Source organism: Puccinia triticina, chromosome 15A (genome assembly GCF_026914185.1).
Source record: "Puccinia triticina chromosome 15A, complete sequence".
Taxonomy (NCBI): domain Eukaryota; kingdom Fungi; phylum Basidiomycota; class Pucciniomycetes; order Pucciniales; family Pucciniaceae; genus Puccinia; species Puccinia triticina.
In genome coordinates, this window is record NC_070572.1 from 4,240,320 (window position 1) to 4,264,533 (window position 24,214).

Below are 24,214 nucleotides of genomic sequence, written 5' to 3' on the forward strand. Positions count from 1 at the left end.
GTCTGAGCTTAGATAACAATTTTGTTTACTTCTCTTAAAATTTCCACCTCCACACCTCCTTTTTCACCAATGAATATTCTGATACAGCTAACACAGAAAAGCTTGCTTTTCTGTGTGGCTGAAAATCCAACCAACACAGTTTGACATTTCAGCTCCCTGTCCAGCTGGGGGCTGTATGACCTTCCAATTCTTCCTTTCTTCCACATACTTCCTCACACCTCTCCTCCTCAGCCATGGCCCCCAATCCCCATCCCCCTCCAATTGGACCCAACCACAACCCCCCCCCCCCTCCCACCCAGCCCGCAAAAAAGAAAAAAAAACCCTACCGGCCTCCCCAAAAAACCCAGCTCTGTCCCGCCCTTGGTTAGTCTGTCCCCTCCATTGATCCCCTGTCACATTGTGCTGACTTCTGAGTCCCATCTCAGAGTCACCCCCCCTGCTGGTCTCAATTCAACACACTTCAGACCGTTGGATCAGGATCATTGTCTGGAAACTTTTGGTTGATGTGAGTACACATGAATGGCCTGCCCACCCGCCGTCTCACCCTTTGCAGCTTTTGCCCAACTCTAAATTTCCTGCTTTATTTCCAGGAAATGCCTCCCAAAAAAGGACCTCCACCTCAAACCAATCACCCAATGAATTCTTCACTCTCACTTGCCGGGTGGAACCATTGCCATTCCCAAACACCCCAGACAGACCCCAGGAGTCTTATCTTGAGCCATCTCTATGGCCAAATGATGATTCCGAGGAGTGTATGCTCTTCTATGAAGGTACCCAGGACAACAACACCAGCAATCTGACCCAAAAAAATGCAACCAAAGGCCCCGCGCCCAGTGTCCCCCCGCCAGACGCCAACATCCCCAATGGTGACACGGCACGTCCAACTGCCACAGATCCCCCCCCCCCCCTGGCTGGGCCCCAACAGGCGGCCACCATACAAGCCCCGGGTTCAAGACCAGTTGAGATCATTCATCACATGTTCATGAGCACAGCGGCTGGGCAATTGGCCCAGGTGAAACCAAGGAATCCGGCGGCCGCTGTCTCAAAAGAGTGGGAACAATTAATCTCAGAAGGTGTGGCGGTCCTGTTGACCGATATCCAGAGCACCACATGGGAACGGTTCAAGGTTGACGCCCATGGACACCCTTGACAAGACCACCCCACTCCTGGGCACCCACCTGAAGAGCCTGGACTTGCAGGGCCTTCTGCAGTGGCAAGGTATCATAATGAAGCACCTGTTCTACAGTGCAAAGTCTGCTGCTATGATTGCAAACAACACTGAATTTGCCCCATTTGTTCATGCGGTCGTGGACAACCCCCTCTCAAAGTTTCAGGTCAACTAGATATCCATGAACAAGTCAACAACCCCTGTAAAACTGCCAAAGAACAGCAGCAGGTGAGATCTCTTGACTATGTGGCTTTTCTTGTCTTCTGGGGCTGACCCTCTCTCTGTCTGGGCCATCATTCCAGGAACACGCGCAACAAGACACCTTAGCTATGAGCTATGGGTCGGAGGGCACTTGGATTGCGTTGGAGCGATGCCAGACCCGTCTGGCCCTGAATGTAAGTGCTACCTTATGGTTTTCATCCTCTTTCCTGCTCATGAATCTCGGTTGCCTGCGATCCATGCGTCTGACTATCCAACCTTGGCTCCCGTAACCCACAGCCAAGCCCCCAGTCCAGCCGCGTCAGATATTGAGGTGGTCTCCGGCCCCACCAGTGCACCCAACTCTGGCATCCATTGCTCCCCTGCTCGCAAGATCGCTTGGAGCCCTGCCGGTGAGGGGATTGCGCATACAATCAGTTGTCTCAACTTTGGGAGGCCCTGCTCTCCACCATCCGTTTTGCCAAATCGCAAGACCCCAGCTTCAAGCAGGGAATAGCACATCGAATTGAATACAAATATGAATACTCGAATCAATTTGACCTGAGTCAAATAGTGAGGGGGCAGATTTTTGGTCAAATATTCGAATAGGCTCAAATATCTACTTAAACTGACAGCCAGGGCCTTTTGGCCCCCCAAGGAGTTTTTATAGGCCCTTTGCTGGCCCCGGGGCAGCCCTATGCACCACCGGGGCTGCTGATATCAGTATCACAAGTCCGGGACCAGCACCCTACCAGTACCAACCACCGCCACCAACAAATCTCAACTGTCAGAGGCCTTCAGAAGTCAACAGGTAAGTTTAGCTTGCCCTTTAATCCATACCAGAAGAAGATCAATTGGAAACTCTGGATTCAGACTGATCCTTGATGTGTCATTTCTTTATCCTTTGTTGACACTGAAAGCATCATGAGTACAGCCAATGCGGATGATCCCCCAGAAAAATCAAAATCTCAACCTGATCTGTTGCCATCACCGGTGTGGTAGACGGAAAAGTGAAAAATCAAAAGTTTTTTTCTATACTACATATTTACTCACAATGCGCCTCAAGATACCACCAAATGGAACTCAGAGATGGATTCTATGGCCAATTTTACCCCTAGTCACCACTGGAAGCGTCACTGGAACCCCGCTGGATTGGAAGTTACACCCTCTTGGACCCTCATGGACACGGCCAGCCCCAGTCATCAACCTGTCACCTTTCCCAAGTATATGCATACCCAGTCCTGCCAAACACATACTCTTTTCTATCCCTCTTATCTCCACTGCATATGCAGGGGACCAACCCCATTTCTTCTGTATTTGACATGTCCCTGCCTCATTTATGCACCCCTTGCAGCTGCATGCAGTCTTCTGACCCCATTTCTGCACTCCTTGCATTAGTATGACACCACTCATGCACCCCTTGCATGAGTTACCCCTGTATTTGACATTTCCCCGCTTCATTTGTGCACTCCTTGCATAGTATGACCTCATCTTTCATTTCTCACCCCACTTTTTGCCTGTATTTAGTATCTTCTGACACCACTTGTACGCAGCCCACCAGCTCAAATCCCTCATCCAGGGTCCCCTTTGTAGCTAAAATCCCTCACATTTGTCTATATAAGGAGCTCTCCCCCCCCCCAGTTGTTTTTCCTCAGTTCAGTACCCACCAGTTATACAAATACGACCCATAAGTCTTTAAACATCACCCTTACATTTATAACATACCATATCACCCCTCTTATCTGCAAGAACCACTGAGCTAACTCTCATATCTTCTGGTTGCATATCACGCACCTGTCACGAGTTACCCGGTTCCTGGTTCAACTCCCAACTGAGACATATACCCTTCTCAGTCCAGACACTCTTCTCAACTTCTTATATCACCCTCTTGAGGACCTGTGTTCAACCCCCACCGGAAACATCAAGTCAACTTTCACCCTTTCCATCATCATAAACCCTCTCAACTCTCACATACCTGTCATCAAACAACTTCATCTGGAACTAGACCAGACTTATCACTTGATTAAAACTTGCAAAGCTTAGCTTGGTGGGTCTTGTTATCTGATAGTATAGAAGGGCAGAGTTTGCACCTCCATCATCCCCTTCTCCATTCAGCAAAAGGGTTTCAAAACCACTTTTGAGTCTTACACCGGAAGCTCAACTGAATTCTCAGAGGCGTAAATTGACCAGCGTCAACCAATCAGAGACAGCGGTCTCTTTTTTTGCTCCTCCCAATTCAAAAGGAAAACGCACCTGCTTGATCAACAACTGTGGTGATTATCTCGTATCAAACAAGACCACAAAGGCCAACTTGGTGAACCATGTTGCTTGGAAGCATCCTGGCGAATGGAAACTTGCCCTTGAAGCTGCCAAAGCTGCCGAAATTGCCAAAGAAGTACTTCAAACTCCACATAGCTCCGGTACCCCTACCCCAGCGGCTACCAGTACCCAGTCTATGTCAATATCTAAACCAAAAGGACCTCTTCAAAAGCTCATGCTCCAGTCCCAGCAGTCCACTTTCAACACTAACATTATTGACTGGATCATTGAAGACCAGCTTCCCTACGCAAAAGTAAAATGTCCAAAATTCATCAAGATGATCCAAGGCCTCAACCCTGGTATCACAATCTTTAGCAAGCATACGGTTTCTTGGCAAATTAAAGCCCTGTACGCGCATAGTAAGCCTGCAGTCTTTAGCTTCTTGAGAAATCAATCAGAGCGGTTCCCTTTTACAACTGATATCTGGTCCTCAGCTGGCGGAACCCCGTATATCTCACTCACTTGTCATTTCATTTTGAAAGAATGGGCACCGGTTTCCGCCACGATGGATTTCAAATCCTTCAGGGATAAGCACACCGGTACCAACATCCACAAGAAAATTGTTGAGATCTTTGAGGATTTTTTCTGCATTTCTGAACGCTCCACTTCAAACAAAAGAAAGGCAATCCACATCGATGATACCTCCAACAACAAATCTAGCTCTTCCAATACCGCTGCTCAAGATGTGAATAATGATGACAATGAAGCTCAATCAAGTTACAAAATTGACCTCTTGTATCTTGGGGAGCAAATCATATCCATCACTTTGGACAACACATCAAACAACAATAAATTCATTGTGACCACCCTCACTACTAACCTTTTGTCCTCTCCAGAAGCTCACATAAAATGCTTTGCACACATCTTGAACCTTGTGGCAAATGAAGTCCTGAAGGCTGTGGAGAATTCTTTGACTAAACTTTGGACAGTTATCCTACACATCCAACAATCCAATCAAGTCTTCAGTGCATTTCAGGATCTCTACAATGATAATGACGTAAAAGCATCAAAACCAATCATTAACAACACCACATGCTGGAATTCCACATATGATATGCTCAATCTATCTCTCCTTCAAAAACCGGCTATTGACAAACTTATCTCTTCATACAAGAAACATAAGCGACCTAGTCAAGGGGGGAAAAAAAAGAAATTGAAATCAAAATCAAAATCAAAATCAAAGAAGGGGAAATCTGGCTCTGACCAATATCAAGTTATCAAAGCGGTGTGCAAGGCTAAAAATAAGAAAGCTTGTGAGATGGTCAGTACGTAATGTCAATTTTTGAATGCCTTGCTCATTTTTTAATGGGATGAATGATTTGCTATGTATGTAACAGGAGCCAATAAATGATGATGAATGGGACCTTTTTGAGTGGATTCACTCTTTTTTGGAGAAGTTCCAACAGGCATCGGCCAATACCCAAGGCAAAGTCTATGCAACTCTAACAACTGTCATCCCATGGCACATTGCTCTCACAGACCACTGCAACAAAACAATTGAGAAATTCACCAAATCCAGGCGTCCATCTAGAACAGTCATGATTGAAGCCGCTGTAAGACTCAAAAGTGGTAATGAAACCCTTTTGCTGAATGGTGAAGGGTATGATGGAGTTGCAAGCTCTGCCCTTCTGTTATCAGTCAACAAGACCCACCAAGCTCAGCTTGGCAAGTTTTATTAAGTGATAGGTCTGGTCTGTTCCAGATGAAATCTGTTTGACCGGCAACGTGTAACTGTTTTAATTACTTTGTTATAAGGGCTGAATTTTTGTTAAAAGGGTTGATTTATTGTTATAAGGGTTTTAGGATTTGAGTGTGGATGAGTGTTGGGTGACTTGTGAGTTCTGGGTGAGGAACTGGGGAGCAGACCACTGGGGGTGGAGAGAGCTCCTTTTATAGACAAAAGTGGAGCCCTTGAGGGGCTTGTGGGTTAGGGTTTCAGCTAATCTAGACAACATGGTGAGGGATTTTAGCTGGTGGGAGTAGATACAAACAATGTCATAACCCCTCAGGGGTGCATGAATGTGTAAGGGATTGAGGATCCCTTCACTGGGGTCGTTGGCAGTGGCACGGGGGAGCAAGGCTAAAGCCTAATTTCTAGCTCCAACAAATATATTACTAGTGTCAACAGAGAGAGTGGTTGTCCGATGTTCTCTCATTAGCAATCTATCTACAAGTTTGGAAGCAGGATGGAGGAAAGAAATAAACTTACCTAGCGTCAACAGAGAGAGTGGTTGTCCGATGTTCTCTGCCGAGCTAGGTAATGGAAGCAGGGAGCTACGTGTAGGGACGCGAGTGAAGGTGTGAAAGGTAACATGACATGTTTGTGAAGTCCGTGCAGCGCGGGCTTTACAGAATGGTGTCAGAATATACAACAGAACATTCTAAACATGCCAGGGGTGCATACATGATGTCAGAATATACAACAAAACGTTCTAACACATGCATAATGTGACATTAGACTGCATGAGCTGTCATACAGGGGTAATTAGTGTATACACAGGTTCTGAGGCTGCAGAAACAGTGTAGATGATGTCATACTATGTATATAAAGGAGTGTATTTAGCTAATATGTAATGAGTGTAGCCTGATGGGGAGATGTATGTTTGTATCCTATGATGTGTATATGTGTACTACTGTGAAACTTGGGTTGAGGCAGGTGACAGCTGGGTTACTGGGGCTGGCCGTGTGATAGGTGTTTGGCGGGGTCCACAGAGGTGTAACTTCTTATCCAGCGGGGTTGTAATGACTGTTCCAGTGGGGACTAGGGGTGAAATTGGCCGTAGAATCCATTTCTGGGGTCCATTTGGTGGTATCTTGATACCTAGTATGAGTAATTGTGGTGCAGAAAAAGCTTTTTTATTTTTCCACTTTTCCGTCTACCACACCGCTAATGTCACTATGGAGAAGCTTCAAGGGTACTATTCAGTCCACTCCCATCACTCATTTCTTGTGGTTGTTTTGGATCTGCGCTTCAATTTTGCACTTTTTGAACAACAACCATTTGACGCTGACCACAACAATGATTCTAGTGGCGGGACCCAGATTAAGTACAAAGATGAAGCAATGAAGGTCTTATGAGCAATGTTCCATGAATACTCAACTAGATTTTCATCTGATCTGTCCAAAGGAAGCAATTTGACAAGCTCTCAATTGGTTTCCAATAAGAATCAAGATAAAGAACGATTCCATCCATTACAAAGCTACAAGAAGACTTCAAAACCATCTGAGAACAACGGGATCTTGACCTACCTGCAGATGCAAGAACCACCATTCAAGAAAGATATCATCACTTGGTGGAAGGAAAACTAAATCTACTTCCAACACTTTCATCAATTGCAAAAGACTACCTCACAATTCCAGCCAGCTCAGTAGCAAGCGAATGTGTTTTCTCACAGTCGGGTAATCTAGTGACAGTAAAAAGAGTCTCCCTCTCTGGTGACTCAGTCAAAGCAAATATGTGTATGCGTTCTTGGCTGTGTGGAAAGCTGGTTGATATGGCTTCAGCTTGTAATGATATCAGATTCAACTAGTAGTTCCACTTCTACATACATGATTTTTTTGGGGGTTTTTTTTTTACTCAAATAACTATCTGAATATCTGAATAGCTTGAAATTATGTATAAGGCATGAATAAATATTAAATAGATATTACTACTGAATGAGAAAATTGAAAAACACAACTCTGAATACAATTACACTTCCCTGGATTGTGAGAAACAACTGAAAACACCAAAAAAAGGTGTTTTTTGGTGTTTTTGATTTTTGGTCAAATATCTCCAAATACTCAAATATTCAACAAATCAGTATTTAGGGTGTTCAAATTTGACTTGCATAAAATCATAACACCATAAAATCATAAAATTCTAAGCTGAAAAAAATATGTTGCACCCAAGCAATCAAATTATGTTGGAATTTCACATCTCTGTCACTCACTTCTTTCCTGTCTCTTCCCTGTCAATCCCTTTCTCCTGCCAGTTGCATATGCAAATACCATCTTCTGTCCACATTTTGTCCCCCCAATGTAATAGCTTAAATATCCGCTCAGATAGATAGAAATAGAAGCATCAGTTCCTGCGCCTGTTCCCTGAGACCTGAGAGTCTTTTTTAGTGAGGGGCCTTTTTCCCCTTCACAGCTAAGCAGCTTGGCCCTTTCTTGGGCTCCCTTGTTTTGTTCTCCGCCTCGAGCTTTCTTCCTCAGGCTTGTTTTTCACTCATCCCTCCGGCTCTGAGTCCAAAATTCTTCAAATTAGAGCAACATTTCTAGAATGGTACATATGAAATTATCACTTGAAGTTTTATAATTTTATGATTTTATGCATTGAAAATTTTATGATTTCAACTTTGAACACCCTTATTCAAGGGGCCCAAAAAGCACGTTGAATACCACCGTGCTATGCCCTGGCTTCAAGATCTGACTCTTTGAGCTCTTGGATCAGCAAGAGCAACCCGGATGACAAACTCAGGCTCAATGACGCCGGTAGGGCCCTCACCATCAAAGACTTTCTGGATCTATGTAACTTTGACAGGGACGACCCTGTCCCGTGGGCTTTGATCAATCTCTCCCACATCCGCCAATGGGATTACTTTCTTGATGCGACAATCACCCACTTCTGCTCCCTCAACTTCCCATTGCCCATTGCCTCTCAGCTCTTGAAAGGTGAACGTTGGCTTGTCTCAAGTCATGCAGACTATCTGTCCACACAACTGATCAAACCCAATATTTACTGAAGCAACACTTCCTTGGCCCAAGCTGGCCCCTCCGGCAGCCACGTAACCAAAGCTGGATCACCCAGGACCTAATGAAATCAGACTTTTAGAAGGTAGCAATATTTAGTATCTACACTTGATACGACTTGAGCACCAATGACACACTAACCTTTAAGAAGGTAGCAATAGTTAGTATCTACTCTTGATACAACTTGAGCACCAACAACACACTAACCTGATTGTAGCAATGAGAGTTAGTGTTGTAGTTGTTGAGAACTATGAGTTGATTCCATTACTCTTACACACCTTTTAGAAGGTAGAGACACCAACCCATCACTGCATTGGCTTTGGCACTGCCAGCGCCTGCACCCAAGGATGAACCTCCCGCAGTTTCAGAAGGTCAGCTGGATTGCCCTAGCACCCCAGCCAATGCTGACGGCTCCAAAAACTGAATCCTTGTGCTGGGCATATGCCCCAGGGTAAGTAGCACAAACATGGATCTTTTTTCTATCTTTCAAATCCACAATCCTCTATACTAGGCTCGGAAAGCCTCATCATATTTGGAAATCCCCAGTATATTTACACACAAGGAAACACAAGTAGTTTGAATCCTGTCTCTACAATTTTATGTTTTTTTTTACGGACTTAATTCGCGCACTGCGAAAAGCTCTTCGCGCACTGTGCAGTGCGCGAAGTTTGCAAACACTTCGCGCACTGCGCGTGAAGGGCGCAAATTTTTCAAATTATTTTATGACCAATCAATAGAAAATCTTATTATTGTCCTCTGTGAATTTATTTGGAGTTTTTTGAAGCTTCTCTGTATGCTTAAAAATTCCACCAATAAAATGAACAAGTACAGTCACTTGGGGACCTGGAATCCATATTCCCACCAGTCAAAAAATCCAAATAGCTTAGTGAATCATGATACATATGAATTCAAACTTTTTAGAATTTTTTGGCCACTTTGTGCAAGAATAAGGCTTTCAAAAATTAGGAAAGTTCACCACTTACTGGCGCATTTTGGCATATCTTGAGAAAAAGTTACTGGTTTTTGAAAGCCTTGTCCTCGTACAAAGTGGCCAAAAAGTTCTAAAACTTTTAAATACATATTTAATATGATTCACTAAATTATTTGGATTTTTTGGCCTGTGGGAATATGAATTCCAGGTTCCCAAATGGCTGTGCTTGTTTTTTTTATTGGTGGGATTTTTAAGCATACAAGGAAGCTTCAAAAAGCTCCAAATAAATTCACAGAGGAAAACAATAAGCTTGTCTATTGATTGGTCAAAAAATAATTTGAAAAAGTTGCGCCCTTCATGCGCAGTGCGCGAAGTGTTTGCAAACTTCGCGCACTGCACAGTGCGCGAAGAGCTTTTTGCAGTGCGCGAAGTAAGTCCGTTTTTTTATCTTTCATTTTCAAGAGCAATATACATGTGTGATTCACTTGAATTTGACCTCCCCCAAGGGCATGAAATGCTGCCTCACGTGAGGTACTTGTGCAAAAAACACCCCAATCCACACCTGAGAGCAAGTAAGGAGGGAGGGTGATATGCCCCACCCAAAGCCACCCAAGAAAGGGAGGGACTTGTCCCAAAAAGGCCTCACCCAACGCCTGAGCAAGGCAAGCACTTGGCCTCAAATTGTCCCACCCCGCGCGCAAGCAATGGAGGGACTTGTCCAAAAATGCATCCAAGGCGCAAGCAATGGAGGGACTTGTCCAAAAATGCATCCAAGGCGCAAGCAATGGAGGGACTTGTCCAAAAATGTACTCACCCAAGGCGGGAGCAAGGGAAGGACTTGGCCTGAATTTGGCCCACCCCGCGCGCAAGCAAAGAAGGGACTTGTCCCAAAATGGACTCACCCAAGGCATGAGCAAGGCAAGCACTTGGCCAAAAACATTGGTCAATGCGCCAAGGCGTCTGTGCCTCTCTGTCTGGTGGGGGATTATGGGAATTTCTGTTCATTTTTGTGTATGTTTATAAATATGGACAATATGAACTGAGAGATAGCCAAGTAACGTTTGAGCAGGCATGGCAGGGGACAAATTCATTTTGGAGTTTATTTTTTAAGTTTATAATGAGAAGTCAAACAAAAAGAAGGAAATTCTCCATATTGAACAACATCTAAAGTACTGCATAGCCCAAACAGAGCAGAGTAAGGGGTAGTAGCCAGGAATATAAAGATTCAATGAAGACCATCCGGGGCGGCAATTGCATTAGCGGCCCCGGCATTGCCACCCACTGCTGCGGTTTGTTCTCCCACGGTGTATCTGCTGCCAAGGAAAAGTCGCTGCATCATCTGGGGAGTAATGACCAATGGTAAGAACACCTTGATGAGTTCAGTGTTGGCCCCTTTGCCCGTGAGTATCTGGTGGTGTTTCAACTGGGACTTCAGGGCGGAAAAATCCTTTTGATGGGGTTGAAGTCTGTCAAGTAGCGTGGCAGGTATATTAACAAGATGTCTGCCGCCTCGCATATTTTGGCAATGCGGCCCCCGTGGTGGATCCACACATTGTCCATGAATAGGATACTGTTTTGCCCGGGGAAGGGATTCATTTCAGGGACCTGGACATATGAGTCAGAGCAGCCCTGCCGGGGAGCAAGCCAGGGGGGGATGCACCAATCCCTCCTTGATAAAATACTCCATATCCAGGCAATGAATTTTCCCTTCCTGGGTGATGCTGCAGATTAATCCATCCAACAACACGGCGGGCAGCACCATTATCCTGCTTGATTGGAGAGGCTTGGGAATTTGGGCCATGCGGCGCTTGCATAGTGCCCACGTGCAATCACAACCGTGGGTGCCCCGGGACACCCCACATTCATCTGCAGGCCGGAATAAGTCCTCCTGAGCTTGATAGTCCTGATAGCTGGAATACACAGAAGACTTACCAACAAATACAATGTATTCAGGTGGGAATACCCCAATGCGGTTGGTATAAGCCACCCATTGATCTTCATTTTGGGCCGGATGGACTGTTCATACCATTTTTTTGGTCATCAGGAGCCGGTCCCGCAATTCTTCACAGATTGTAATTAGAGGGTGGCAAGTGCTGGTCATGGATTGTATGTGCCTCTGTATCTTTTCCAGGTACAGCCTTGGCTCAGCAGCAAGTGCATCAGGCACAAGTTCTGCCTCCTCCCAAGAGAAATCCAAGGGGCAACTGCGATCCTTGTAGAGAGCGGGGTCTCTGACCATGTCTCAGGTACGGCAATACAAATTGTTCCAGCGAAAAAGGGAATCAAGCAAGACTTGATGCATGAGCGTATTGTTGATTTCATCAAGCAACGAACCCCGCAGGTGGAGCTTAACCACTATAAATGTGACATTGCGGTGGTACCGTACAAGAACCATGAGGTCTGCCATGACTAAAGGGATTCAGTTTAAACACAGAAACGGAAGAAAAAGAATGAATGACTCACCGGGGCTAAGCAGGCTTGATTAGGTGGTGTCTGTGGGAGTCAGGAGGATGAGGTGAGTGGTCCCGTGAGTCAGCAGGTGGAACATAGGTAAATGGAAAAACCAGCAGTTGAATTGTTGTTGGCCACCAGGAGCCAAATGCTGAAGGGGGAAAAAAATGGGCTGGGTGGGGGGGTGGTTTGTGGTTGGCTCCAATTGGAAGGGGGTGGGCTGGATTGGGGGCCATGGATGAGGAGGAGAGGTGCGAGGAAGTATGCAGAAGAAAGAAAGAATCAGAATGTCATACAGCCCCCAGCTGGGCAGGGGGCTGAAATGTCAAACCATGTTGGTTGGATTTTCAGCCACACAGAAAAGCAAGCTTTTTCGTGTTAGCTGTAACTAGACTTTCAAGGCAACTCTGCTGCTGCTTGTTTTAGTCCCAGTCTCAAATTATTAAATTGAAATCTACTGAATTGTTTCAAAATTTCCAGGATCATAAACAGAATGGAATCTCTCCTAGTCAAAGTGGATAAGATGTTGTATAAAATATTTTATTTGCATGGATCCTATCCTTCCAAAGACTTTTTATAAAACCTCTGAAACAAAAAAAATTGTTCCTGTTGAAGCGGTTAGGAAACCTCCTCAGCAGGAAGGATCATCTGAGTGAAACAGAATTTTGTGGCAGCAAATACAATCCCTTTGTAGACATGACTTGATAAATTAGCAGGCAAGGATGTATGCCCAATAACATTTGACTGGAAGAGAAGTTATCCATTCCAGAAACAGTGTAAATAATTTGTTCCCCAAGGTACAATGTTTATGGTTCCCACTTTTAATAATTTGTTTCCTGAAAATAGTAGCTCTGCCAGCTGCAATTTGGGCTGAGAAAAAGGTGATATGTTCTTTAGCATTTTACAGCATTCCAAAACATGATTTTTTGTAAGGAGGGGGGGGAGCAGGTAGAGATTTCCAAGTGGAGCCGGGTACCTGCAGTTGTTTTTGTGATATTCAGACACCCGTACCTGTACACAGCACCTGCGGGCGGGTACCGCGGGTACTTGTGCTTTTTTTTTATTCAACACCCCCACTCAATGACAGCTACAGACTGTTCATCGGGTTGTTTCCTCTTGATGACCGGGACAGATCCTGGTCATTGGGAGGAATCAAACCTCTTGATGACTGGGATAGACCCCACTCATTGAGAGGCTTGTTTCCTCTTGATGACCGGGACAGATCCTGGTCATTGGGAGGAATCAAACCTCTTGATGACTGGGATAGACCCCACTCATTGAGAGGCTTGTTTCCTCTTGATGACCGGGTTCTGTCCCAGTCATCGGGAGGAAACAACCCTCTCAATGAGCGGTTTCTATGCCGGTGTGGAACTCCTAAAAGATCAGGAAAGAGCTGTGAGGGGAAACATTCAACTACACTACTAATAATGTAGAAGAGGCTACAGGTGCTGGTGAGGCTGCCCTCTTGACTAATGCTGATGGAGAGAGGGTTACACTAAGAAAAAGAAAAGGGTGTGGCTGATGATTCTCTTTGACTTAGGTGACTTTAACACTTTATGAGTTTGAGTTGTATCAATCCTACTGAGTGAGAGAGGAGAAGTGAGATGGGGGAAAAAGCAGAAGCTCTTTGGGAGTCACTCTGAGATGGGTAATGAGATATATACTGGGGGATGGATTCCAGAGGGGGTGAAATGTTATCTAAGTGTGATGTAAAAGGTTGCTACAGGTAGTATGTGGGGGGAAAGGTGCATACAAGGTGTAGTGGCTGAAATTGCATGATAGGTATACAACATCTAAAGGGGTGTTTATATATGTCAGGAGTACTACAGGGGGTGATACATGATGAGAAAATAGTAACAATATCTGAAGATGAGCAGTAATGATGAAGGTGCAATGACCAAGGAGTGTACATGAAAGGTGACTATGTAGAAGATGAAATAATGATGAGCAGAAGTAAGAATGTATATAATGAAGATGAGCATTTGATAATAACTACAAGAGCTATGAAGGAATGTACTGCTGATTCATATGAAGGGGAAAATGAGTAATGAAGTTATGTAAGATCTGCAGTCCTATGTAGCTATGATACTAATGAATGATGTATGTAATAATGCTAAGGATATGTATGAAGAAAACACCTGCCAAAACTATGAATGCCAATAACTGCTGATCCATTTGGAAATTCTAGGTGAAATGAGTGGGTGACTAGGGGTAAAATGGGGTGTAGAATCTGAATATGAAACAATAATGAGGTATTTATGAAGGGTTTATGAGATATAGAAGTGGTGATATGAACAGGAACAGGGTTACCACACCGGTCATCAAGAGGGTTGTTTCCTCACAATGACTAGGCTCTGTCCCAGTCATCAAGAGGGTTGTTTCCTCTCAATGACCTGGTCCTGTGATGGTCATTGAGAGTTTTGTTTTCTCTTGATGACCGGGTTCTGTCCTGGTCATCAAGAGTGTTGATTCCTCTCAATGACCGGGATCTGTCCTGGTCATCAAGAGGGCTGAATTACTCTCAATGACCGGGATCTGTCCTGGTCATCAAGAGGGCTGATTCCCCTTGATGACAGGGATCTGTTTTGGGCACCTAGAGGGTTCAATTCCTCTTAATGACCAGGGTCTGTCCCAGTCATCAAGAGGGTTTATTCCTTCTGATGACCAGGATCTGTCCCGGTAATTGAGAGGGTTGATTCCTCCCAATGACCAGGACAGATCCCGGTCATTGAGAGGGCTGATTCCCCTTGATGACCAGGATCTGTCCCAGTCATCTCAAGGATTCAACCCCCTCGGTGACTGTAACAGCGGTACCCGGGTACCTGGAAGACCCGCCTGCTGCGGGTATTTTTGGCGGGTATCCGGGTACCTGGTTCTTTTTTGCCCCAATTCCTGCACCCGGACCCGTACACGTCACCTGCGCACAGGTATCCAATGCCATGTGGCAGGTACCTGTGCATGGGTCCACTTGGCAATCTCTACTGCAATGCAACAATGGAGTGAGAGATGTAGTGAAAAGACTTTACTTGAGTATGAGGAAATGGTTGGGAGTGAGACTCAGGAAAACTGAATTGCTGTGTTGCGGGTGACTTTTTTACCAAAAACTCCTTGATAAAACTGGCTTTTGTGGAAGCATATATTCCTGCAACTGTGAATGAAGAAAAGGGTCCTCATTTGTCAAGGAACTTTGGACATCTGATTTTGTCAGCTCCGGTCTCTTATGTGACACGGAGTTGATGGGTTTGAGGTACACGCTGTAGCGGCTTGAGTAGCGGCTTGAGTAGCGGCCAGCGGTAATAATTGCCACACTATAACCTAAAAAGGCCAATGGGAGGAAACCACGCCTCAACACTATAATGCGGAGGGGCTAGCACCCTTATGTAAAGGGGACGCGGCAAGATTACTCGAGCCAGGCGCTGTGGCTACACAAGGTATGAGCGTCTTGTCTTCTAGGATACAGGTGTTATAACATTCACCTGTACCTAGGGGAGAAATACACGAAGAGGAAAGCTGTGAAAGAAGAGAGTTAGTAGATTATATTATAAACCCCACTCACTTTATGTTTCAAAGTAAGGTTAGCAGGTTTGTATGTGTAATAACCTTGGGGGGAGATCTCTCCAGGGGAAAGACCCCCCCTTTTATATTACAGGATCAGCTCCCTCCTTTGAGTCAAGGACCTGAGGGATCCTCAACTCCAAGGAGAGGAATGAACACGCAATTCAGAAGGGGATTTACATAAATATGTATGTAATCACCCTATTTGTACATATATTAGGCTTAATCAGGACAAATACATAGAGAGATAAGATTATCTCTCTCTGTATAAACACATATGTAATCAATGTGAAATAAGTTTAATTACATACTTAAAAGAGTGTGAAATATGTAGTAAGTACATAATAATAGTACATTGAAATAAAAGGTACATAATTAATGTAAAGACAGGGAATTGAACTCTTGACTTTATGTACATGAGTCAATCATTAAAGCAGTCTTTAACCATTAGGCTATAAGACACACAGCGGGCAATCGGATGTCGCACGCAGCCCGCAGCGACACCCGAGCCAAGGGGACCCCCTTTACGCGGGTGTCGCTGCGGGCTGCGTGCGACACCCGATTGCCCGCTGTGACATGTACTGTGCATTGTAGACCCATGGACTTACTGTCTCAGTGTCTGACAGATTTGGTGTTTTCACGGAGTCTGAAGCAGCTCCAAAGGTCTGATATTACAAGCGCACCTATCTGTAATTTGATGGGGCACAGTAAAACAAAGATGTGAGAAGAAAGCAATCCTGTGGGGTTAGGAAATGCTTCCACCCACCTTCCAAGGGTGGGATCAGCGACTTGGGTAACACTGGATCCTTCTGTTTATTTAATTCTCTATTCTTTCATCATAGCCACTTTGACTTTGGGATACTACAGATGAGGAGGCCCCAACAATGGTGGAGAAAAATTGTGATTCATACACCAACATCAATTCATGAATCAAATTTATCATGTAAGCATTTCCTCTGCAAAATCCATTGGTCTTATCCTTGAGTCCATGGAACTAATTTTAACAGATGTGAACCAACATTACATGGGAAATCTGACCAGGAAGACAGGAGTCCTTTACTTTCTCCACAAACCTTTGAAAAATAATCTTTTCATTCTCCTTCTGGGTGAGGACAGGCTTGATTCCAATGACATTCCTTGCGTTTCAGTGTTGCCTGAAGCAGCCAATCAGCTTGGAAAATATCCTTAGCAGCCAGGATTGGCATTAATCCCCTATGAATTGCACACCATGATGATGAGCCCAGAAGCTATCTGGTTCCCCAAAATCTGTAGTGGTGTAGCCACCTTGGCCTCTAGTATTGTATAAAATCAAGTGGTTCCAAATTCAGAAGATGCCAATAGCCAAGCTCACAGTGTAGAGAACGTCCGCCAGACCCAGGTACCACACCACATTTTTTGAAAAAACAAGCACCTGGCACCATCCAGAAGGGGGCTGGTGGTCTACCATTGGTAATTTGGCCTAGTTTCCTGGAAGGGATTCCTTTGGGAAAAAAAAGGCTATACAACCTTGTTGTCACAAAGGGATCCCTTCCAGGTGATGAGGTTGGTTGATTCCTTCCAGACTTGTTGCCTGGGGGCTAGATATGTGTTATGAGCCGTAGTGTGGGCTCCGCAGCGCAAGCTCCCATATACATTTGAGACAACACTCTCAAGGTTTGAGAGCCTGGAGATCCGGACTGCTTCCTCATCCTGCCATTTACCATCTTGGATCCAGAACCCTCAGATCTCATCTTCCTCTCCCATAGTCTTGACCATAACAATCTGGCAGTCTAGCACCAGAATTGGGGAAGGAATTTTGACCCATCCGGCTGAGCTGCAGCAGTACCTGGGCGGCTATCAGGGTACCACACCGGTTTGTCAAAAACAAAAAAAAAACAGGCACCCGGCACCGTCCAACAGGTGCAGGTGATACTTGCCCTGGGTCTGCCAGCCTATTCCCTATCACAGTGGCAACTTCCAGACTATTTTTTTCACATCTGAACACTACAAGCATCTCCATTGTGGTCCCTATTTGGCTGAAATAGGGACCCAAAAAAAGATACATAGATTGTTGTTCTCCACTGCGCGGGCTGTCTTCACTGGTGACAGTCAACCAATTGGGGCTTTGGTGTGCGCAAGAATGTGTGGAACCTATTGAGGACAGAAGGTTTCACACGCAATAGTTCAATACGGTGGGTCCCTATTGGGTTGTATATATACAACTCCATAGGGACTTTTGACCATTGTCCCTTTTTTAGGGCCCCACATAGGGACTGTGGTGGCTGTGGTTTTGGGACCCACAGTCCCTATTTGGCTGCATAGGGACTGTGGTGGAGATGCTCCAAATATTCAATCATTGCAACTGGTGGTTTCACATGGATCTGACAAGTGTGAAAGAGGCACCCAACTGTGCTGCCAAGTATGATAAAGATAGGGCTGAAACTCTAGCAGGAACCAGGCTAGTGGATAAATGAAATGGTGATAATGACAAAAAAATAAATAGGAGGTGGGAAACAAGAGACAAAGACAGGGGGACAAAAGGGGCAGGGGGGATCATGAGAGAACAGAAACTGCACAAAACAAAGCTGTGGGTGTACCATATTAAATCTAAGTGGTAAGCTATGAGTATTCTAACATATGTTGATAATTCATTTGGAGATTGTTGTTAAATTACAGCTGTTGGTGGTGGTTGCAGATTGGAAGATTTCTGTCCTCTTGGTGGAAACGTGCCAGATCTCATGATTGTCTGTCAGTCAAAGAAGAAAATTGTTCATGCATTCATACCTTTTTGCCAATAAATGTTGAGAGCTTTCTATGGGGGTAACTGGGTTCTGGGTCTTGAAGAGGATGGCACCAAATCCCAGCAAAATACAAAACACAAATCAGTTACATTTCCATTTTTTTCTTGTGACACACTCATCAGTAGACATCATACAGACTCCATGAAAAGTCAACACACCCAAGAGAATACTCAAGACTTACCAAAACCAATAAATAAAATAAGTTAGGCAGCTGTTCTGCTCTCAATCATGTCTCTGTTGGACATGTAACCCATCATGCAAGCACACACACACACACACACATACCCCAAAAAATAAACAAAGAATTGGGGATCAATCTAGCCATTCACCTCAGTCACAAAACCCCAGGTACCAGAGTATCTAAACCATTTTTCTTCTGCCCTGCACCCTCCTCTCTTTCTGGAGGAAAAAAGGAGGGGCAAGGAGCAAGCCAGCCAAGAAAAACAAGAAAACAAGTGATGGCAGGGAGAGGGAAGGAGGGGTGGGGGAAGCAGGGAGGGAGACTCACGAATCTACAGTTCTGGCCGAACGAGCAATGGGCGCCGTTCCGGCACGGGATCGATTGGGTGGACGGCCAATCAGCTGTGTCCATCCATCCACACACACACAGAAAACACACCCCCCATGTACACCAGCCAACCAAGCAAGACCAGCAGAGGGAAAAGGCACAGGACAAAGCCAGGATGAGCAAGGGTGCAGAAAGGGTGGGGGAGGTAGTGAGAAGGGGCTCAACGGTTCCTGGGCTTGGGGCGTTTGCGTTTGTGTTTGGATTTGGCTAGGCGAGAGGCGGGCGGAGAGGTGGGAAGGGCCGGCGGGGCAGGGGGATGGTTGGGGAGGTTTTGGGCGCGGATGAAGTGGGGCGGGAGGTCCCGGAGAGTGTCGTCCCTGAGAGAAGCGCGGGAAGGGTTGGGCTCGTCGTAGTGATGGGTGGACGAGAAGCCATTGTGGATGGCAGGCGTCTCGTTGTATTGGTGATAGAAGGCCGGGGTGGTCTGCCCAGGTTGGTGGAGGGCAGGGTCGACATAAAAGTGCGCAGGGTCTGGGCCGAAGGCCGGGCTCGGACAGCTCGCAGGTGGATTGAAGAGGGGAGGGGGCAGGGGGTCGGAGAGCTGGGTGAGGATGTCAGAGACGTCGGCATCGGTTGCCAGCGGGCCTTCGTCGGCGGAGTTGTACGCCTGGAAGAAGGCGATGGCGTTGAGCACTTCGGGGTCGGCGCCGAGCGCGGCGCCGAGCTTGATCTGTCTCGGCGCCGGCGCGTCGGCGAGGGGAGACGGGTCGGGCGGGGGCTCCGCGGCCGTCTCCGGGCCCGTCTCGCTCCCGTCCCCGAAGCTCACTTCCGCACTGGTCTCCTCGCGCACCGCCTGGACTAAAGCCTCCGCAGAGACAAGCACCGACGTGCCCAGGTTGCGCAGCGTCTCGCTCGGTAGCACCACCTCCTCGGGCTCCCGCCACTCCATCTCTTCCTCGATCTCTCTCGCAACTTGGTGCAGATAGCGGCCTTCGTCAGCCACCAGCATCCGCGCATCGTCCGTCCACGGCGGCGGGAACTGGACCAAGGCGGGAGGCAATCGTTCAGAAAAAAAGAAAAAGAAAAAAACCAGCGGCCACAGACGTCTGAGCGGGGAAGACGGAAGAGAAAGCGCACCTCATAATATTCGTCGGCCTCATACACCACGCGCTCGACGACTTTGACCTGACAGAGCTCCTCGTCGGGCTTGAACCGGACACGTTTCGGCGGCCTGTTTGGGTTAAATTTTTTCGGCTGAGGGGGCGGGCTGGGCGGGGCTTTGCTGTGGAGATGTCCCAAGGCTTCCACGAACGGGTCCAGAGTGGGCGCGGGCGTGGGCGCGGGCGTGGGCGCGGGCGCCGACGGAGGCGCGTACCATCTCTTCGCATACGCAAGTGGCGGCGTTTCTCGCGGTCGGCCGGATGCCCCGCTCACGCCCTTGGGGCCGTTCGTTGTCGTTGACTGGCTCGGAAGAACCAGCTTCTGCTTCTTCGCGTCATCTGAAGTAATACCACGTATGGTGGATCTGATAAGCGTGACCTTTCTCGGCTTGCCTTTCTGCATTCATTCTTGCATTTTTCTTCTCTCTCCCGGTTGTATCTCCAAGAAAACACGATATGTACAGAAAAAAAATAACATGAAAAAAATCTCACAAGAATTGTCCGGTTTCGAGGGTCCTTCTTGAAGCTGACGTTTCCTGGATTCGACGGCAGGAGGACGATTGATATTGATGCTAGAGAGCGGAACTTTAGAGGTAGTAGCCGCGCAAGCCTGGGCGGTGGAGGCGGACGCAGAAGTGGACGGCTTGGGATTCACAGCTGGCAGGGCCGGGGTCGAGCCCGCGCTGCTCGTCGGCGTCGTAGTGGTAACGGGCGTGGTACGGCTGGGCTGATCGGGAACAGCCCGGCTGGCTCTCTCTGCGCGGGCTTTCGACACTAGCTCGGTCCATCGGAAATTTAATACTGCTGATAACTTGCTGATATCTATCCAATGACAGAATTCAACCAAATTCAAATAAATACAGATTGTGACAACAGAGCGTCAGTTGCCTTTTCCCCTGTTGGGACTGTCAAAAGAGAGAGAGAGAGAGAGAGAGAGCGCCTGGCTGGGTCCGTCACGTCACTCAACTCTCGGGTAAGGTCTTCGCCTTGTTGATCCGGCGGACGGCGCTTCCGAAGCCGGTCCCCTTCAAGTCCTCTAACCCTAACGGAAGTCTATGGAGCAACTATGAAAAAAAAGAAAAACATGAGCCGCGCCGCTGCTTCACTGGTCTTCTCCAATCATGGGGTGGATGGTTGATGTAAGTCTTTCTCTTGCTGGTTTTATGCATGCCCCCCTCTCTGGTGAGGTGAGGCATGTTGACATGTGTGTATATATTGAATACGAGTGCATGGGTGAAGGTTCACTGGTCTTCGGACCCCTTCCGAGCCGCGTGGTAGTTTTGTTTCTGACCTCGTCGGGCTCGGAAGAAAAGGGTGGAGTTGGCTCATTCAACACGGTCTGGAGATAAGAGTCGGACGATCAATTGGACGTGTGCGCGCTGGGACGCGGGATGAGGCGGTGTGTGTAAGGTTTGGAAGAGAGAGAGTGTGTATGTGTGTAGGGTGTGTTGAGGGACGTACTTGGAGGATGGAAAGGAGGATGGCGCGGTGTTTGGAAGTTGTTTTGCGGCGGGCCGAGGTGGGTCTTTGGTGGTTCTGGGGCTGCTCGGGGGGGATGAGGGCGGCAAGGGCGTCTTGGAGCCAGCCATCGACGGCGCCCATGCACCCGGTCTCCTTGTCCAGCCAGGCCTTGAAGAAGGGGGCCGAGGTGCCGGTGTACTTGGCCGCGAGCAGCACCTCGAGTCTGCCGTCTAGGGGGACTGGCGGGGTGTCGCTTGGCTGGTGCTTGGCCTGGTAGGACTTGAGGATCGTGCCGAGGCGCTCTGTGGCTTTCTCGGGGCTGGTCGAGAGCTGGTCGAGGGCGAAGCGTATGTCGGCGCGGTCGTTCTTCCATTTCTGCTGGGTGGTCTGCTGCTGCTGGATGGCTGGTTCGGGGCTGGCCATGTGGGGCTGGGGGTGTGGCTGTTTCTCTTGGGTGCTGCTGTCTGCGGGGCTGGTGGGGATGGAGGCGGGCCAGGCGAGCTGGAGGGAGAGCTCGGCTGAGGAGCTGGGCGAGGCTGGGCAGGGCCGCATGCTGGCTGGGGTGGGGCTGGGAGAGCCAGCGGGTGGAGGGGCGTGGGAAGACCTGCTCAGGCTGCTCATCGCCGGATCAGGACAAAAAAAAAAAAAAAAAAAAAAACCCAAACAAAGAGTGCTCACATTAATGGGCCTGCGCACGGCCCACCAGCATTCCAGAACATTCCAAAACATTCCCCAACTGACACCCTATGTAGTAGTCCCCCAGCCAGCTCCCCTGTGATCACAAAACAACCCATCTCCCACACACACTACTTTCCAGAAACTATTTTACTGCGCTTTGGTGAAAATCACACGCCTCCAGTCCTGCATAAACAACTCTCTGTGATTGGCTCTTCATCTCATCAAATCCAGAGTCTGGCCAGCACCACAGGGCCCAAGGGGAAAAAATAAATCAAAAATGAGCTCAAGACTTAAAGCTTTTTGAGTTGCCCCATCATCATCCTTGATGAGCTCATCATTCCACACATTTCATTGAGAATACACAAGTGGGGAACGACGTCGAGGATACCATACCGTTGAAAGTATGGGACTTAGGGCAAGCCAGCTGTGCGCACACGCGCCCGGCGCCCTTCCGCGGCCCGCCCCACCCCGCAGACATCCGACTGGGTCACGGATATTCTGACCACTATCCAGACCGGTCCGATTTGCGGATCGACTCTATGACGTCATCCTGGAGCCTGTTTCGGGCTAACAGAGACGACTAAGATCTCTCCCAGCATTTCTCATCCCATCGCCAGTCCCTCATCCGCATCGCCAGCCATCCCCATGCTCACCAACCCTTCCCGCCAAGTCCTCCTCCGGACCCAGCAACTCCTCCGATCTACCCACCATCATCACCGCTCGGCCGCCCGCGTGCTTTCCTCTCACCATCCCGCATCATCAACCGCCCAACGTGTCTTCTCAACCCACCCTATCGCTCGATCCCAGGATGGAGACCCTCATCCGACTTCGCTGTATACGTTCACGGAGGATGAGTCGATGCTCAAAGATCTCGCCCAAAGGTTTGCCGAAGAAGTGGTGGCCCCAAAGGTGAGAGAGATGGATGAAAAGGAAACAAGTTGAGTGATGAAAGAGATATCTCAAGCCGACGGCCAAACTGAATCCGAACGGTGGTCTTATAGTGGATCCGGAGATCATCAAAGGCTTATTCGACAACGGCTTCATGGGAATCGAGACCTCCCAGGAACACGGTGGCTCGGGTGCTTCGTTTACTTCAGCGATCCTGGTGATCGAAGAACTCGCCAAAGTAGACCCGTCCGTCTCCTTGATCTGTGACGTCCACAACACGATCGCCAACACGACCATCAGAAACTACGGCTCCAAGGCGCTCCTGGACAAATATATGCCCGGCCTCTCGACCTCCAACGTGGCCTGTTTCTGTCTCAGCGAGCCTGGGAGCGGATCAGATGCGTTTGCACTGGCTACTCGTGCGACGAAAGACTCCAACGGCGATTACATCATCAATGGCAGCAAGATGTGGATCACCAACAGTAAGGAAGCCGAAATCTTTGTCGTCTTTGCAAACCTCGATCCGAGCAAAGGTTACAAGGGAATCAGCTGTTTCCTCTTGGAGAAAAGCATGGGTGTCGAGATCGCTAAGAAGGAAGAAAAACTAGGGATCAAAGCCTCCTCGACGTGTACTTTGAATTTCGACAATGTCAAAGTGCCAAAGGAAAATCTGATTGGTCAAGAGGGTCTGGGATACAAGTAAGACTGGAAATCATCCAACACATCTCCATTTTTTTTCTTTTCTTTTCTGATTGCTCCGGTTTTCATCCCTCCAGATATGCCATCGAAATCTTGAATGAGGGGAGAATCGGAATTGCGGCTCAGATGGTCGGCTTAGCTCAAGGCGCGTTTGACAAGGCTGTCAAATACACCTACCAGCGCAAGCAGTTCGGAAAACCGGTTGGAGAGTAAGGATCTGCAGAGCATGTCATTCGGAGATACTTGCATGAGAGAGCTTGGCTTACCTTTTCTGTGTATTTCCTATAGGTTCCAAGGAATGCAATTCCAGTTTGCCGATGTGCATACCGAAATCGAAGCCGCGAGGATGTTGACCTACAATGCAGCCCGATTGAAAGAAGAGGGCAAGCCGTTCACAGAAATGGCTGCGATGGCCAAGCTGTTTTCGTCCCAAGTGGCTCAGAACGCTAGTGGGAGTGCTATCGAGTGGTGTGGAGGCGTCGGGTTTACTCGAGAAACCGGAATCGAAAAGTATTGGCGAGACTCGAAGATTGTCGGTCTTTTCCTCTCTTGTCTGGCCCATCGATTTGCATCGCTAACTTTTTTTTTTTAAACTTTGCCTCGTGAAAGGGTGCGATCTACGAGGGGTCGTCTAACATTCAACGACAGACTCTGGCCAAGTTCATTCAAAAGCGACTCGGCTGA

General features: G+C 47.5%; 2 protein-coding genes across 2 annotated transcripts; one reads left to right on the top strand and one right to left on the bottom strand.

The window, feature by feature from the left end:
- Nucleotides 1-18,358: 18,358 nt before the first annotated feature.
- PtA15_15A427 (uncharacterized protein) lies at nt 18,359-21,886 on the bottom strand (the record flags this gene model as incomplete). The annotated part of the gene is made up of 7 exons (XM_053163631.1): nt 18,359-18,370; nt 18,645-18,718; nt 18,870-19,683; nt 19,782-20,143; nt 20,297-20,626; nt 20,772-20,868; nt 21,266-21,886. 7 exons carry the CDS (start codon nt 21,884-21,886, stop codon nt 18,359-18,361), a joined length of 2,310 nt encoding a protein of 769 aa, XP_053027587.1.
- Nucleotides 21,887-22,588: 702 nt separating this feature from the next.
- PtA15_15A428 (uncharacterized protein) lies at nt 22,589-24,214 on the top strand (the record flags this gene model as incomplete). The annotated part of the gene is made up of 5 exons (XM_053163632.1): nt 22,589-22,880; nt 22,945-23,530; nt 23,608-23,739; nt 23,819-24,062; nt 24,140-24,214. The coding sequence occupies 5 exons, from the start codon at nt 22,589-22,591 to the stop codon at nt 24,212-24,214; spliced, it is 1,329 nt and encodes a 442-aa protein (XP_053027588.1).